This window comes from Scomber scombrus, chromosome 3 (genome assembly GCF_963691925.1).
Source record: "Scomber scombrus chromosome 3, fScoSco1.1, whole genome shotgun sequence".
Classification (NCBI taxonomy): Eukaryota; Metazoa; Chordata; class Actinopteri; order Scombriformes; family Scombridae; genus Scomber; species Scomber scombrus.
Window position 1 is genome coordinate 7,016,645 of NC_084972.1, and position 18,538 is coordinate 7,035,182.

The 18,538-nt window shown below is 38.8% G+C and overlaps 1 protein-coding gene across 1 annotated transcript in view; it reads left to right on the forward strand.

The window, feature by feature from the left end:
• Positions 1-10,223: 10,223 nt before the first annotated feature.
• Positions 10,224-18,538, forward strand: part of cntn3b (contactin 3b) — a 45,973-nt gene continuing 37,658 nt past the window's right edge. Inside the window, exons 1-2 of the mRNA XM_062415254.1 lie at positions 10,224-10,278; positions 13,094-13,229. Of these exons, the coding sequence (XP_062271238.1) occupies positions 10,224-10,278; positions 13,094-13,229 (191 nt within the window). The remainder of the gene's footprint in view (positions 10,279-13,093; positions 13,230-18,538) is intronic.

Below are 18,538 nucleotides of genomic sequence, written 5' to 3' on the forward strand. Positions count from 1 at the left end.
AGAAAAACGCTTGCATGAGTCATTCTGGAGTGCATGAGACCATGGATGTAGTCTGTCATTTAATTTGGAGGGCATATTTTTGGGGAGTCCTTGTAAGGATTCTTGCTTTCTGTCATTTTCACAAATGGTGAAATTTGACATGAAAAAGGTTTAGAGACAAAATGTTCACATATTCTTTGGAAATGTGGCAAAATCTTTTCTTATTAAGGTTCAGATTTAACAATAAAGTTAAGTTCTAGGAGTTTGTCGTTCTCCAAGACTCTCTGCAACATAAGCTCACCTGTATACAGTACTTATTTCACCACCTAAGTTATCTATGTATGCATTTTGATTATTGGCAGTGGCGCCATATCTCTGCTGACCTTCAACTGTCATCTTTCCAAATACCCCCCCCCCTTCTCCTACCAACCACTCCACAACCAATAAGATACCAAATGACCTTAATTAACGCCATTTCACCTCCTCTATATTTTCCATCAGTCTCTCAGAAAAACCCCTGTGGGCTTCTCCTGTGCCCAGAAACATTAAATATTCATATCTTCATCATTTTAATATTTAAGTCAATCAAAAGGATTGCGCCAGATAAAACTAACAGCAATTATCTATGCAGTGATAGGGAGATTTATTTAGTGTGATGAGTGACAGTTGGTGAAACATGAGGCTGAATGTGTGCCTCTCTTCCTCTTCCTGGTGGTTATTTTTTATTTATTTATTATGTCTACTGTGCCTCTTCTTTCAAGGCTCCCCTGAACTTGAAAGAGAATCGCTGGCAGGGCTTATGAAGAGTTTTGAAAATGAAATAATCCACTTTTAAGAAGAAAAAAATTATACTTACTCTTTTTTTAATGGGACTACATAATAATTACAAACTGAAGTGCCGTCCTTTTTAGATTGCCGTGGATAAAATGGATGATAGAACCAAAGAGGAAGCTCAAGTTTTTATTGAGATTTAATCATAATGAATTGCACATGTTTGATTCTGCTAGTGCTCTGGAAATTTGGATAAACACTCTTCCTTCACTGCACCATATCAACCTGAGTCAAGGCTATAGAATTTCCACATCTTAAATATCAGAAATCAAAGATACAGCAGGTAATTTAATTGTGTGTACTCCTTTTGAGAGAATGTCGGATCTCTCCGGTGGGAGAAAATCTTTTGTCAGTTGACCCCAAAATCGTGGCCCTCAATCAATTATTCAGTACGGTGATGAATTATATTGGTAGTCGGTATTGGATGTTTTTCAGTATTGATGGTGAAAGGTCCTGGTTCACTTCCGTCTACATATATCTCACAAGTAAACATGATGGATAGAATGAGAAATGTGTGTAATATATAATTCTTGAGACCTTGACGTTAATGGAGATCACTTGGCCATAACTTTATATACATTTCTAGATACATTCCAACATAGCAGGTATTATAAGTGGCAACATTGCTCTGAATCAGCTGGTATGACCTGTAAGATCTGTATGTACATTTTTAGAACATGTGGTTAAGGCAAAACTAAGTTGTTAAACCAAGAATTATGTGAAACTCAGTTTATGTAACAAGATCCTGTCAAATTAAATAGAAAATTGAAGGCACTTTGTTTTACGTTGTCCTTGATGTCGTAATCTAACTCATTCAGTGAAACTAAAGAAAAGATCTGTTTTTGTTGGAAGAATATGCAATAATACAAAGACTATGAAATGAAATGGACACTTTAATACTGTCAGAAGTTAAAAGGAATGTTTTTTAGAATAGCTTTTGTGTTTCTATTCCATTACTGTGTAAAATATTCTCTTTTTTTCCCGTTTAGAAACATGTAGGTTGCAGTACAGTATGTGGTCTACACAGCAATGATTAGTCTGTCTTTGAACATGAATATCAGGTCCTTAAAGTGCTTTTCACTGTTGGACATTACAATGGTATAACACTCATATACAGTACAGTTTCCTATGTCACTGGTCCTAACAAGAGTCTAAGATAACTCCTATATAGCGTTCTGGATCGACTATGATTGTATATATTATATATGTTCTGTGTTGAGGAATTCATGCACCAGCAGAACGACAGCAGAACATTTAAGACCTTGAATAGAGCTGTGAAAATAGTCACAAAAACACAAATGATTTCAGATGCTTGCATCATGAAAACAATTAAATTGAAATCAGGTGACATTGTACATGTATTTATAAACCTGCAGGCACTGAAGCACCTGACCACGTGCCACTGTATACTTCTGGGTAAAGTATACATTCACACCCCTCAGAAAAGGCTCCGCGTGAGAAACACTGCATGTGAACTCAATTGGATATTTAATTAAGATGATTATTGATTATTTGATTTTAAGTGTTAACCTCGTGAAAGCATCTTTGATGATATGTTATATTAATTGCGTATCACTTTTCCATCCATCCCCTCCTCCGGCGTGCTTGCGGCAAAATTCCTGCATCAATTTCCATGAAAAAACAAAACAAAACACTAAAAAAAAACTAAAAAAAACGACGTTTTCGCCGACTGAATCTCAGAAATCAGGCTGCTGGTAATTGTGATAAATGAGTTCATTTTCAGAGTGCCCCCTTGAGTCTTTCTTGCTTTCTTTTATTCTAACAGATTATTGATTGATCCAAAAATAAAAAAATATTTCTGCACATTTCCACTTTATCCCTTCTCTCCATGACGCTAAACATCCAAAGATCAAACGTGCACTTGCTTAAAGCTGAGGAATGGCAGGTGCCCATAGGCTGGTGGCGCATTACTGTGTGTGTGTGTGTGTGTGTGTGTGTGTGTGTGTGTGTGTGTGTGTGTGTGTGTGTGTGTGTGTGTGTGTGTGTATGAGCTGCGATGGGTGTTTTCACGCGTCACCAGTGGGCGCTTCTTCCTGCGCACAAAGAGAGCAGAGCCCGGGGATGCGCACAATGTGAATCTCCGCTCAGAGGCACCGCTGTCCTCGCTCCCTCTCTCTCTCTATCCTCCTCTCTCTGCTTCTTGGCAGCATCTCGTGGAGTGTAATACGAGGAGGTCGAGGAACATCCCCCGGTGTACAGCCACCCTATCATCCTCATCCTGCAAAATTCACCGATTGTGGAATTTACCGAGGCAGAGGCTATATACTCCTTGTTAGTCACATCCTCAAAAGATCGAGAGACGCACTTATGTAGAAACGGAGCACAATTAAGTGCAGAGCGCAAACACACTACTGGAGCACAGAACAACCTCTTCTTTTTGGCTTGTGAGAGGACAAGAGTTGCTGTGAAGAATGTTCTCCGCTCATTAGAGCCCGAAATAACACATCGAAACCGATAGTGGAATTACAATCCAAGCAGTTTAATGAAGAGGAAAAAAACTGCATCCTAGGACAAGTAAGTATCCATCACGTCCATCAAGTATCCATCTATCATCCAGCATGCTTCCTCTGCTTTTCTTTTTTAATACCCACATAAACTGGATTGCTGCTGAGTTTGCAGCCTTTGCTTTTGCAGATAAATACAACTTAATGTGACTCATAGAGCAACATAGTATAACCTCTAAAGCTATAAGCCCCTGGTGAGATGTCTTTATCTCATTTTCTATAATCGGAGGAAGGGGGTACTGAGACAGTGTGTGCATGCTGATATTGGTCACACATGCACGATGCTGATGATTGCGTTTCTACTCGAGCCTCAGAAATGGTTTGGAGGGTCCTACTGGGATTTCTACTGATGGGGCTAATTTCCCTCATCTAGGACAAAGTCCATATGGTGCTGCTCTGCTCAGTCACACAGAGAAGCACCATCAGGACTGCACGCCTGGAGAAAAAGCTCTCCCAAGTTGTTAAAGGCATTTTTTTTCTATCTCTGCAGAGTAGAAGAGTTCATGTGGATTATTTAAATACTGGTTTAATGTTACTGAATTGCAATTGTAAGCCATTTAATATCATACCGTTCTGATATTTGTCTAGCATCTATCCAAAAATCCTCCCAGGATTATGATAGTTGCAGCCTACAGAGGAGCATTATTAAAGACATTATCTTAACAGTTGAGATCTGGAAAACCAAATATTTGGCCACCAGTGATCTGCACACAACTATTCTTTTTATTTTTTATTTTCCCACCCAGACAGCAAAAAAGGACAGACCCAGCAGCGAGAGGAAAAACACTCAGCCCTGCTGCATCTTCAAAGTATCCTACTATTCAGCAGGGATTGTAATCGTTCCCCCCTTCTATTCATGTTTATTTATAGATCCTTTGCACATATTTGGGGAATAACAAGCAGTAGCCAAATGAGAGGTGAAATGTGTCTTTGATGCCATGCAGCAAATTATTCTATAACGCAGCAACATTCAGCATGGCAGTGCAGGGATGAGTTTGTAGCACCATTTGCTTTGAAAACCCTTTTGATTGAAGCCGAGTGGCAATTACATTGAACAGCCAGTTTTTTTTCCGGAAAGGCTGTGAAATTGATTGAATAGTATGCACACACACGCACACACACATACATAAAACTAGGGGGGGAAAAAAGTAAAGAGGCTGTGTGTGTGAGTGTCTCCTGCTCCTCATCCTTGACCTCCAGTCATGTGTTTGCGGCTGTATGTAGGATGAGGGTCTGGGGCTGTGCCTGGCTTGATGATGGGGTTGAGAAATGGATCGCTGCTTCCCCTCTCTTTTAAGTGCACTTACTCTCCCTGCCCCGCGTTAGGCAGCAGCTGAGGGATGCAGCCGTGTTTAACATCGGAGGGAGTCACTGGGGGCGTCCTGCTGTCTTCCAGGGATTCAGTGATTTTTTCGCATGAAAATACACAGCTGTATAAGGTCTGAAGAGCGACCCGGCCAGATGTTTAGTTGTACCGTGGTGGACATATATTTAATATATATTTTTTAAAGCTGGTGAAAAGAGGAGTTTGAAATGAATGGGGTATGACTATTTTTTATGTCTTTTGTATGAAAACAACATGTTGAGTTTGAAGTGCTTTAATGTCCCTGCTCTTTCACTGGAGTGGCACATCGCAAAAGAATATTTCTTTCCATGGAGCCGCCTCCTATGTTAAACATTCATACTTTACTATAGTCACAGTCCTAATCATGCTGTCTTATTCATATATGCAGTGTGACATGTCAGACACCAGTGTGAAGTGGCTACTTTTTTCTTTTCTTTTTTTTTTTTCTTTTTTAGCTTGACTGTGGCTAGTGGCTCCTTGAAATGAAATAGAAGAAACATCACAAGAGAGAGAGAATATGCATTCAACCAGTTCTTTCATGAATGTTAATGTAACAGCTGTTGTGATTGAGTTGGTGGTGGTGGTGGGGGGGTAAGGAGGAGGGGAAGGAGGGTGGGTGTAAATGAATGAAATGGCTTTATATTTGAAACCTTAATGCATAATTTGCCATGGGAAGCATTATTCACTCACCTAAGATAATGCATAGTTATGGCACGATCAATACGGAACAATTACTCCTTTGCTCTTCTTTTCATCAAGTATTTTGCTGCAGCCTAAGCCGTGAAATACAGACATTAAGCTCTGCCTTTATTTGTTAATCACTCCACTTATTTCTTTATTTATTTTCTCATCTTCCCTGGCTCTTGTGAAATAGACTCGCGCAGGCCTTCAGTCACTTAGAAGTAAATTAGGAGGCATCAGTATACGCTTGATTGTGAATTCTTCATTCATTGGCGAAACCACAGAGCAGCTGTTTGTTCAGATTGAGTCCGTCCCTGGTGGCAGATCCTTGTCTCCCAGGTTCTCATGCTGAGTGATTTGATGGAGATGGCAGCACATTGTCATAAAGACAATATCACAGTGAGAATGGATGCATCATAGTCAATGCATTGTGCCACCGGTCTTCAATTTGAAAGGAGATTGAGGAGCTTTTTTGCAATATCTGATATATCTGGTTACTTCAGCTCTGTGTTGCTTGTGTGCTGCATGTGATCTGAATACAGACTTTGAGTGTGCACACCCCTATGATACAAACTCTCTCCCCTTTCCTCCATCCCTTATTAGATTCTTTTGCAATTATGCTGCCCTCTGGGGGGAAATGGATGCCTTTAACCACCTCTCCTATCAATTATGTGCCAAACAACAGCCCCACTAACCAAGAAGTCATCTCATTTACTCCGGAATACATTTAGCCAATGACTTCCATTAGGTTTAGCTTCTGTGGAGGTGAAAGTGTGATGCCTCATTACATTTGGCAGAGCAATCTTTTGTTCATCATTTCAGTTGAGAGAGCCAAGAAAGAAAATGCCACCTCACCTTTTATCGCCACAAAGCCCAGAAGGAGTTGCTTTTACTTTTATCAGTGTCCAGTGTTTGTTTCTTTTTTGGATTTACCCAAGCTTCAGCTAATGAACAGTACTGCAAGATCTGACACCGATGCAGGTTTTGAAGGTCAAAAGTGCTATTTCACCCACCTTTAATTTCAGCTTTTAAGCTGCCAAAAAAGACAACTCTTCATTGTGTTCCCTTGAATTATAACTTTAAACTGCGATTCAGCTGAGGCACACCCTTCTTAGACAATGACTGGAAAACTGGTATATATCAGACCATTTTAATAAAGCATTAATTAAGCAACAAATCAATTATGTGAAGAAAAAAGGTTCAAAAAATGAAAATGTCAGTGCAGGTTTTTACAGACTGCAGAATAAAGCTGTGATCAGAGGAAAGCATCCCTAATATCAGAGGAGACACTAGCATGAGCTGTGTAACATCCAACTTGCAGAGAGTCTTTCTGAGGAGATTTTCCTCTCAGGATCTTGGAAGCTTCTCGGACTGATGGCTCGGGATGACGAGGTTGGATCCTCCAGAAAGCGGATGGTAGTTAATACTGCACTCAAACTGAAAAATGCAGCACACCATTTTTTTTCTCCTTTCCCTCCAGTAGAATCTCAAACCGTGTAATCCAATGTGATGGGTTTTTAGAGTGGCAAAACGCCCCCTAAATTTTGAAAGACACCAGGAAATCCACTCTGAATCTCTCTGTGCCTGCAATTACACCAGATGAAGAACAATTACTGGCATCGGGACAGTTGAGCTAAGCCAACACTGGCCATTAAGTTATGATCAGGCAAATGGGATGATTTATCCCCCCCATGTAGATTCTCTACTGTGTGGCTGCTCAGTACCAATGATGCTGCCTCTTACTCTCCCCCATAAGATTATGTATCCATGCTTTTCATGTCAGACCACAGCCACAATCCTACAGTTACAAGTTGGTGAAACAAGTAAGTGGTGGTATTTAGGTCTGTTTCAAGTATTCCAAAGATAGCCCTGGGTTAATCTGCACAACAGGGGTAGTGTGTTGTAAGGATGAGGGGTTGGGTTGAATTCTTAATCCTGAGAGGCGTATCAGTTTCCACTTACTGTGATGTAAGTCAGAGCTTGAGCAAAGCCCCCTCCTGTGCCACTACAATTACAGTCTTAAAGCTTTCGGTTCTACCTCCATATGAGAGAAGTTTTAAAGGCTATTTGGGTCATTGATTACTAGTTGGATGGGTTATCTGAAAGAATCCATTATCTGAAAACGCTCCACTTCATTACACCGATTGCAAACAGCCCAGTTCTTTGATTTGCAACATTGCCAACAATGGCAGAATACTACAGATTAAAGGGGTCGCCCAGAAATGTGAGGATCACGCTTCCACAAAGTTGGAGAACTCACATCAGACATGAGCAGAAATAAATAATGCTCCAAATAGATACAGCAGAGGCTGAGATATTCTGACTTTAAGACCTTTGTATGAGTCAGACTCCATAATCAATGGATCGTGGTTGGGGAATTTATTCAAAAACTCTAATTTAATGACCTTTAATGATCTCATTCACACTTTATAAATTCTTGGACAACTTGTTACATTATATTAAGAAGTCATGTAGTGATACATTTCTTTATAATACCTAGTTCATTCAGCGACTCCAAAGCTACTCTAGCCTTATGTTAACGTGATGAAAGACGAAATGAGACACTTGAGCAAGCAGCCAAACTATTATTTGAAAGTATTTACTAGGGCAAGAACTTGTCTTTAAACCTGTTTGAAGGAATGAGACAATATTCTGTTCAAATTCATGTGAATGCAACTCATGTAACTCCACTGATGTTCCATTCATTTGTGGTATCTCTGCTGCCTCACCTAAGTGACAAGCTAATGATACTCTAAGACGGATGCACTTAACAAAGTCAGCAAGCACCTTAATTTCATGATGTGTCTGTTTGATTTAGATTTTACAATACTACCTCATGCTCCTTCTCAGATGGTTTAGCATCAAGATTGGACACAGCTCTCTAGTTTCTTCTTAGCAATGAGAACAATAGCAATGTATGTAAAATATTAATTACTTTTAAAGTTTGAGTTAAGTTGGAACTTGAAGGTTTGAATTAAGATTATTACATATTTATTTGATTTCACACATTTAAATGGTACTTTGAATTTTGAGCAAAAAGTGCCCTTTACTGACAGTTACTGACCAACAGCTAGATTACTCACTGGTGACTGAACTGCCCCAAAACTCCTGTCCTGACAATGAAGCTGTGTGTGAAAGCCGCTCCATCTGTGAACCTACATGCTCCTCTTTTTATAAGTCTCCACTGTCTTACTGTTGCAGCTCGCATCATGTTGAAGTCACTAACGCTCACCCACAGACTCGTGCACTGACACGACATCCACCTACCTGAACTCCCTCAGACAGGTTCATGAACCTTCACATTCACTACCATCTGCAAATGAACGATTAGTAGTCTTATCTTCTCTATGAGGAAGGAAATCTCAATCTAATCTCTTCTCCTGTGTGCTCCCTTGCTTGTGCAATGAGTAATCTAACTCAATTCTGTCATCAGAATCTGTTATTGTCTTCAGAAATTGCTTGAAGACCTACTTCTTCTCAGACTACCTTCACTCCTAATATGCCTTCTCTCTTTTTCTCTTTATCCTTCTCTATCCAGCTCCTTCTTTCTCTAAAGAAAAGGTAATTTGCTATACATTCATGTGTTACTAAATGTTGTGTTACTTATCCCTACTGTTGTCCTCTGGTCAGTTTTGGCCCAGGAGGACAACATGCGTTAACTCAAAAAAGAGGTTTCATTTAAATGAGGCCTATAGACCATAATTTCCAAAGATATGTGTAGATCCTGTTGTAATAAGTTGTAATAAGTTGGCTGAAAAGGTCTAAGACAGTATTGGGTGATAATTTATACCTTATTTATACACATTTTGACCCAGGAGGACAAAAGTTGCACAGTTGACAGGAAGACATGAGGAGGGTTATTCTCAAAGGCCTCACCTTGATCCAGTGTTGCTTGGATTATACCTCATTTGTACTCTATGTCGGACAAAAATGTTGGACAATACAATTTGCCAAATGAAGAGATGTAAATGTATCACCAGAATTGACCCATTTTGGGTCAGCATAGCACCAATGCAATACTGGGTTACCTTTACCCAAGATAATAGATTGCTTTGATTTAGTATGTATGCTATTTTATGTAATATTGTTGTGTAAAGTACCCAAACTAAAATATGGCATGGGTTCAAACTGTTATAACTGAGCCTCATGTGTCAAATTGGTGGATTGCCCCTTTAAATGGATAGACAATAGTATTTTTCATTTATATCGCTGAACCCAATAGATGAAAATGCCGTTTACCATATTTATTGTTTCATTATGTGACCGTCTCATGTGTGCTGTTGATCTAAAGGAATATGATGCATGTGTTCCAAAATGAAAACAGTCATTTTACTTACATTCAATCGACCACCAAAACCCTTTGTTGAAGTATGTGGAGTGCTGTAATACACAGTCTGCCAGTTCCTATTAATAGTCAAATAGGGAGAGAAAAGTATCTTTTGAGGTCAATCATTTCCTTCCTCACTCCTCTTTTATTAAAGCGGCAGAATTGAGCTTGTTAGGCGGGATGAGAAACACACGCACGCTAGAAGAAAACATACCCATTTAGCAGCTGCTGCTTCTTCTTCTGTGCCACCTGGTTGTATCCTCATGTTTTTGTCAGCTGTTTTCTGCCATTCCTCTTCTCACTTCCTCAACATTCACTTCACGTAACTCCCAAATAATAAGAACCAATTATGTAACTTAGCAGTGCTATAATCGTGTTTTTTGCTGTTGAATGCTTGTCGTATTTGGATCAAAATGTCATATTTTAATCACATCCATAATTACTTTCCCCTCAGATTAAAATTCTTGTATTCAAGGGGGAGCATTCCATTCACAAGCAATTGGATGAGAGTCTTATTAGCCCTCGGCAACTAAAGATGATGTTACCATGGAAACAAATTGTTCTGCTATCAATCACTGGATGCCTTGCAGGTAAGATATTTTAACACGTATTATATTTGAGACTTGCAGCTCTTGTTGTCATGGTTTATGTCATGACAAAATCTCTGCTAATAAATGGGTATTTTTACAATGCATATTCAGGATATTAGTGATCTTGTTTTTCTATGTTACTCCACAATGCCACAGACAAAGTGTATGTCTCTGAGGTTAGATATTAAAAATAACATCTCATTGTTAGTAAGCAGTGTTTGTATGCAATATGTGGTTTTATCCATTAGTGAGGAAAGAGACAGAATCAGAACAGTTGTAAATAATCTCGGAAAACCTCTTCTTCTCGAACCAAAAAAGGTTACACTGATTAAGTTTGCAGTCATTACATGTACAGCGTTCCAGTATGATGTCCTTCACCGCTCCCTAGAGCAGTGTCCTGCTGTACATTTACAGTACACTGTCAGGGACAACTGGGAGTCCAATCCCATTCCTGTTTATGGCCTGTATAGATCATTATCGGGATCCATGCAATGAATCCAGCCCCGCATTTTAGCACAATCTACTAACCGGCGTGCCTCACTCTGCCCTTGTGGCCACCTGGGATTCGAGCAGCAGAGACACAGACACTCCAGCAGAATGTCAACCCTTGTTCAAATGACATTGTAAATCCCAATGAATGTTATTCAAATTGGCTCATGGGTAATTCACGCCCGGCACTCAAGGGAGCGAGATCCGAGCAGTCTCACCTTCCTAGCGGATGGCACGTGTTTTGTTTTTTTTAGCAAGGCTACTGTTACTACCCATAGGTGCTAGTTCTTATTCAGTGTTGTGATCGTACACTTGAAAACCCCTCAAAAATCACTGCAGCTGATAACAATCATTATGACATCTGAAGTGTCATATTGTCTGGCTCTGTATCCCGGGACAATGTGTCAGCCTTAAAAAATACACTGGCAACCTTAGATGTAAGCCTGCGTGGCATTTTATTCAAATTCACATTAGGGAGAGGCTGTTGAATTAAATGAAGGCCGTGGTGAATTAATTTGATGTCCGAGCCATGATGGTGATGCCAGTTGTTTGATCATTTATTAATTCTGCAATAATCTTTTCTGATAGTGTCAGAGTTCACCCAAATTTAACAATAATTTAGCTGTGTCTGGTTTCTCAATCTTATCCCACAGTGTGTTGATTGCTCGACGTAATACGACTGGTTAAAACCACGTGTGGAACTGCTAGCCACATGCTGCAATCTGTTAGCAGTAGATATTAATTAGGCCTACTCTGTCCCGTCTGCTGACTCTGCTTTCATTTACACCAGATTGTGTTCCACATCTTTTCCTTTTAAGCTGCTGGCAAATGAGTGCATCCTTATGGCCTCAATTAACCGGTGCATGTGGAGTATGACATAGAGGATCTAAAAAAAAAAGAAGATAACACTGCTTTATTTGTCAGAGCTGTCCCTAACAAGGAATCATTCATTACTGAGGAAACATGTAAAAATGGACTTTCTACCTCAGTAGTCAACTAATTATAGACTTCAGCCCTCAAATTTAGTCCTCAATTTTCATTATCTATCATTTTGATAGTGCTTCTAGCAACTTGATATGTTTAGTTGTATCACGCAGTACGGGTCAATGATTTTTTTTGTGTCCATGTGGTTTTGTCAAATGTAAAGGGGTTAAAATTTTAAAATGAACGTATGAATAACATGCACACATTCTTTTTTTGTGGACCCAGCATAAAATTTCTGCTCTTAATCCATTTTGAGAGAATATATTAGAGGATTATGGTAAAAATGTCTAAGTGGTGTAACCATAAAAACTTTGTACCAAAAAATTAAACATACTAAATTCTCAATAAAACACCATATCAACTAGTTTGGCATGATCTTACATTATAACTTTTTATATTAAATAAAGGTAATGGAATACAATTGTTCTAAATATTACATTTAATCTAGGGAATCATGTCAATCAAGAACCATTTACATATTTTTTAAATGAAGTAATTATTTGTAGAAGTCCACTTAAATACACTGTAGGTGGATAAAATATTTAATATTTATCATTGCATTCAGTCTTACTATTGGTAAAAATGGTGCACATGTCATTTCAAATGACATAAAACCAACAAAAATACAAAATGGACATTTTAACAAACCTGATGCTGCCCATATGTGAGCTCTGTGTAATCACATAAAACTATTCCCAAACTTCTGAGACACTTAATATTTACACAGTAATCAAAGCATTATAGGACATGTTTGCAGTTCTATTATACAGTTGCATTCTTACATACATATGTATTTTGAAGCAGGGGGATTAATCACTTCTTGCACGCTAGCAGCAATATAATGATTTATTATGGATTTCCCCATGGAAAACAAGCGCCGTATGCAAAACAGGAGTATATACACACACAGCACATGTCAGTGTTGTTGTTTGTTTTCCTTTATTATTTCAGGTGTCTGGCTCATCTGAAAAATGCAGGAGCATATAGTTAAACAGATACCAAATATGTCTTCATTAGCAGTTAATGTCACAGATAAGTAGGATTTACTTTACTCACAGCGAGATAAACAAATACTGTACACATCACATCATGGGAATAGTCCTAATGTATTTCTTTGCTTGTCGCTGTAAATAAAAACACTGCTCAGAGAATTGGAGTTGCACATACAGTATAGTATATTAAAAAAACTATAAATGTGAGAGAGTGGCTGTATTTCAGCAAGATTAACCATTCCTCTTCCCACTGCCTATGATTTTACAGAATACTTCCAGTGTTTTCTCTTAAGGTCAAACAGACAATTTTCTGGCTTGTACTACGACAGACTTTTGTCCCCTCTCCCCAGCCTGTATAGAGGATGTCATATTTCAAGGGCCAAGATGGAGGACAGAGCCAAGTGACCTCATTTTACCGATCAACTCCCCAGACCAGCAGGCTACCATCACGTGCGAGGCAGAAGGCAGCCTTCTTCCGCAGTACAGGTAAATTACCACATCAAACGTTACATCCCCCACGAGCCTCGGCTACAGTAGCCGTCTACCTGCTCCGCGCTTTGCATTTGCATCACACAGTGAAAAATCCATCGCCGCTTAATTGCTTGTGAATCTTCATCGCCGCTTCCACGGAAATCAAAGATGGCACTGATAGTGTTGATTGCTATTGATTTGTTCAAGAACAACGTTTTCTGGACCTAAATGAGAGAGAGAGAGAGAGAGAGAGAGAGAGAGAGAGAGAGAGAGAGAGAGAGAGAGAGAGAGAGAGAGAGAGAGAGAGAGAGAGAGAGAGAGAGAGAGAGAGAGAGAGAGAATGCTACTATCCACCAAAAAGACAGGCTTCAAAGAGCGACTGCTTAATTGAGCATCCATTTCTAATTGAAAAAAGCTTATCTATTTTCAGCCTGAGCTGTGATGTAGAGTTAGAGTCAAGGGGCTGCTACTGTGGTTGATGAATATGCCAACTCCTCCGATATGAGTGAGGTTAACTTTATTAATGATAAGATTTAAGCCACTGTACTGCTACAGCTGATGATTTATAATGTGGTGCATGGCTTAAGAAATCATTAGGAGAGAAAAGGAGATTCCAGCGGCTCATTTGCACCGCAGATCCTTTGATATCTCCCTGGCTATTCCCTGGCGGTGCAGGGGAGCCTGCTTGAAAATGGCAGCTGGCGCGGTGTGTTTTCTGTGGTAGATTGTGTTTCGGAGCTTGGTCAGCACCATGTAGATGCAGAACAGCAAACAGGAGAGAGAGAGGCAATAACCTTGTGAGTGACATTCTGTTAAACGCTTACATTTCCTATAATGCGTCTGTGCTGAAAACATGGGCCAGGCACAGCAGCGGTAAGGTGGGGAGGAGGAGGGGTATCATGATTACTTGTTGTGCAACCGGAGATAACCCAAGAATGAAGTGGAAAGCATCACTTGCATTATTTCAGTGCAACTTAAGGCGTTCTGACATTCACTTGTGTTGCTCTGGATGTTCTCTCTTCCGGGTTCAATCGGTGGTGATTTCAGTATCATGTGCAGCTTTCCCTCCAGCTGAGAAAGCTGAGGTCTGATGTAACATAACAGGAGCTGTTACAGTATGCGCAGATTATTGTCATCATAAAGCTGCATTAGCCAATGTTTTATATGAACAGTGGATCAGATGACGGTGTGTAATGTGGAAGGAGTCTCTCCTAGTGACAAACCCACAGAGAACTGCCATCGATAAAACACTTCCATCCCATTGTTTTGGTTTTACAACCTGCAATTTTAATTTCTTTAATGCTTTGGTTGAGTGTAACCACTCAGCACCAAATAGCACACAGACATTAGTGACTAGCAGGTGAACATATAGCATTTAGACTCTTTAAAAGCCATAGCATGTAGCAGATTTACATATTCCTGTCACAACCAAAACGCAGCTAAAAGGAGTATTTGGCTCATTTTAACCTGAAGTAAACAGGTCTCCTAATTTATTCAGATCTTGCTCAGTGTCTGCTAGATGCATAAATAAGCAATAGTTTTCTGGCAAATTAGCCGTGTTACTTAATGCAGCTTTAAGTTCTTTGATTTTAAAATCAAAGGACTGCAGTACACATTGTAGTTGTTCATTATAACTTAAATATTTAAATGATACCACACTACAAATTATTCACATCTTCTCATTGTCTTTTGGATGGTCATCAAAGTAATTCTCTTCCAAAGCTGAAAAGATAAGTTCTTTAATCAAAAAGATGATTGTAAGAAATGTTATCTTCAACTATAAGTGATTAATTGTTTCATTTTAATATTTGAAAAGAAAAACAATGTAACAACATCACCTTACCTGTTAGGAAACTGTGATCATCATGTTTCATGTAATTCTGACATTATATGAGAAACAATCAGTCAAGAAAATGACTGTGACATTAATTGACATTACAAATAATTACAGCTCTCACTCTTTCTGTTGCTATGATTTTTTTAACCTCATCGTGCCTCTGTAGTGAGTCTTCTGGCTCCTGTCTAATTTAGTTTATTTTAGTGTTTTTCTCAGAGTTGTACCTGGATTTCACACATTTTTTCATGATTTGGAGGAGACTCGGCTACTGTTTGTAGGACAAAAACAACACATATTTCACACTGCTGATATTCATCTAGGTCAGCAGTTCCATTGCTCAGAGTCAGTGCCCTCAATTATGAATAAAAAATCTGAAACCAGGTTTAGAAGGAGGAATTGGTGTTTGAGTGAGCAATCTCTCACCGCTGTGGATTGACATTTCTGGAAATGCTTTTAAAGACACAAGACTCCTGCCCTTAATTTTACTTTGAGGAAGGAGTTATTTTTCTGAGCTTTATTTGGGTTGCATCAGTTTTTTTGACACTGATTGTCCTTGACTTGTTTCCCTTCGGGCAAGGACAGAACTGTGTTGTCCTGATGATAAAATAGAAAGCATACATTCTTGGCAATTTATTTCACTAACACTGAAATTAGAACCTCAAAATGTCCTGAGCTGACTGAAAAAAACATGCCTTGAGGAAGTGGTCATGCTGTGACTTTCACCAGAGCCTGAAAAACTATGTATGGGCCTAGACCCTGCAAATGGAGAGTATTTGTATAATTAGATATGCCAAGAAAGAGGGTATTACATTTAGAGCTCCACACTTAATTGCCTCAGTTACTGCAGCTATTAAGAAAAATTCATCCATTTGGTTTAATATCCATACAGAAAATTGGGCCAGGCAATATTGAATTTGTCAGAGCAGTTGATGTTAACCCTTCCAGGGAACCACACACATGCCTACTGCATCTAGCAAGGCAGTTCAATCAGAATGAGCTGTTTCAGCTTTCCTTTATACTCTATGGTTATGGATGTACCACCTTAAAATCCATATTAAAACAGTTACTGCTGTTAAAATATTAGTCATGTATAATCTGGATCTACTTTATTTTCAGAAGGCACATATTTTATGTGCATTGCATAGTTTGTAGTAATACAAGATATGACTAAGTATAGTATAGTGTCGTATCGCATCATATTTTATTGTATCATATCGAAAAGAATAGAATGTAATTGTATTATCTTATTGCAGTGGTTCTCAAAGTGGGGTCCGGGGACCCCCGGGGGTCCCCAGGCCATTGCCAGGGGGTCCTTGAAACAGTTTGCTACAGGTCAAGTTAGGCCAAAATGCAATGAAATGATTCTGTTTGAAACTATTGAGGTATCAACATAACATGTTCTGGTAATAAAATGTTCCAATGTATTTGACAGAACAGATGTTAAGCCTATATGATGTAAGTTGTAAGCCTAAATTTGTGTTGTGATTAAGAGGGGGTCCTTGCAAAATATTTTGCATCATTAGGGGTCCCCGACCCCATTAAGTTTGAGAACCCCTGTCTTATTGTATCATATAGAATAGAATTGTATCGTATCGAATAGAATGGAATCATACCGTATGGTATTGTATCTTTATTGTATCTTTATCGTATCCCATAGAATAGTATGTATCGTATTATATTGTATCGTATAGAATAGAATGGAATTGTATCATATCATATAGAATAGGATAGAATACAATACAATACAATAGAATAGAATGGAATCATATTGTGTCATATCACATCACATCACATCTTATTGTATCATATAGAATAGAATGGACTGAAATCGTACTGCATCGTCTCATATCAGCACTTGTGTCATGCATATACATTATGTGCCCAGCCCACTTGGACTTAATTTTGTTATTTAGACAATATATTTGTAATGTAGGGTACCATACAGTACAACAGACCATCTTTCAATTTGTGCTGCACATCATGAATATTAATATTCTATATTTTTCCTGTTTTGAGAAGTAGTCCAAGAATGGCCAGGAGTCAAAAACATATAGTTTCATTTTTTTTCGAAAGGCTCAGTGAATTCCTACAGTACGGCACTGTAGTTTTTAATAAAGATTATCTAGACTGAAGTAAATAGTGCATTTGTTGGGGTCTATTTATAGTCGCAGACACATTTGATGCTCAATAGTGACTATTTACAGCAGGGTGCAGACTCAAAATAAACTACACTGTATGTTCATGGTAATGTAGGAACATGTCACTCAGTGCAACAGTGTTGCTCATACAAAGGTTTTTTTGTAATGGAACTCTAGGGAACAAAAAGATAAGATATATTAGGCTTTGGATACACAGACAGTACTTGTTAGCAGGATTAATTCCTCATTGATTTTTGTAGGATTTTTGTAGGATGCTTTGCAATAAGAAAAACAGAATATCACCAGCCTTATCCTTTAATTGGAGCAAATCATTACTGGTAACTCAGTGTTGGACTGTCAATCAAAGAACAAAATGCTTTACTGGCTTTACAGACTCATCAGTTTGCACTGATGCTCAGCAAGCATGGAAAAATCAATCATTGAATAAGACTCAGCAGACCAGAATGCAAGCAGGCTAGCATTATAGAACATTCAGGAAACCACTAACTGGAGAAGACATGGATTCAGAAGAGTGAAAACCATATAAATTAACAATAAAAACGTCCTTAATTATGATTGTTGTATCATAAGCTGCAGCGAGTTTAGTCGGCTTTCCTGGACACTGTGATGCTCCTCTCCACCTTTTAGCTCGCCCACACTGACACGGCAAATATACGAACAGGAACCCTGACAGTTCTCCAGTTGACAAATAGTCCGGTGTAGTGCCAGAGCACACTCCAGGGCTCAGAGCTGTGCTTTATGAATACACCTGTCAATGTGTTTACTATGAATCTGCTGTAACACAGGATCAAGGGCACAGTAGTGATTGGAAAGGGGAATAAAAACGTACTCCGGCTGGTGTGTCCTATCATGTAATGTGACTTTGGGCAGATGTATGACTCTACCTTTGTTTAGGGGTCAGCACAGGGTAAGAGAGACATAAATAGAACTGAGAGGATGATTCTAAGATATTGTTTTTTGTGTTGTGAGTTCAGTGGCAACAAAGAAGAAGATAACAGCACTGAATCTAGAAAATGTTACAGATCAAATTTGACAAGTGACAAGAAAAGTGACCCTTTTGAAGGGTCACTTATCGTGTTATTCTCCTGGGTTTATGAGATCCCTTAAAAAAACAGCTGGATAAACTCAGGGCTGCTGTCTTAAATAAAAACTATATTTATCATTTTTTCACTCATGGTTGCATGTATTCACTTTATTTTACTTCAATTGAAATGAAAACATCATATCCAGACTATAAATTGTAATTATAAAAGGCCTTATGACAAATATTTGTGACTCTGTGCATGCAGGTACAGTATGCATGTATACATTCTGTGTACATGTTCTGT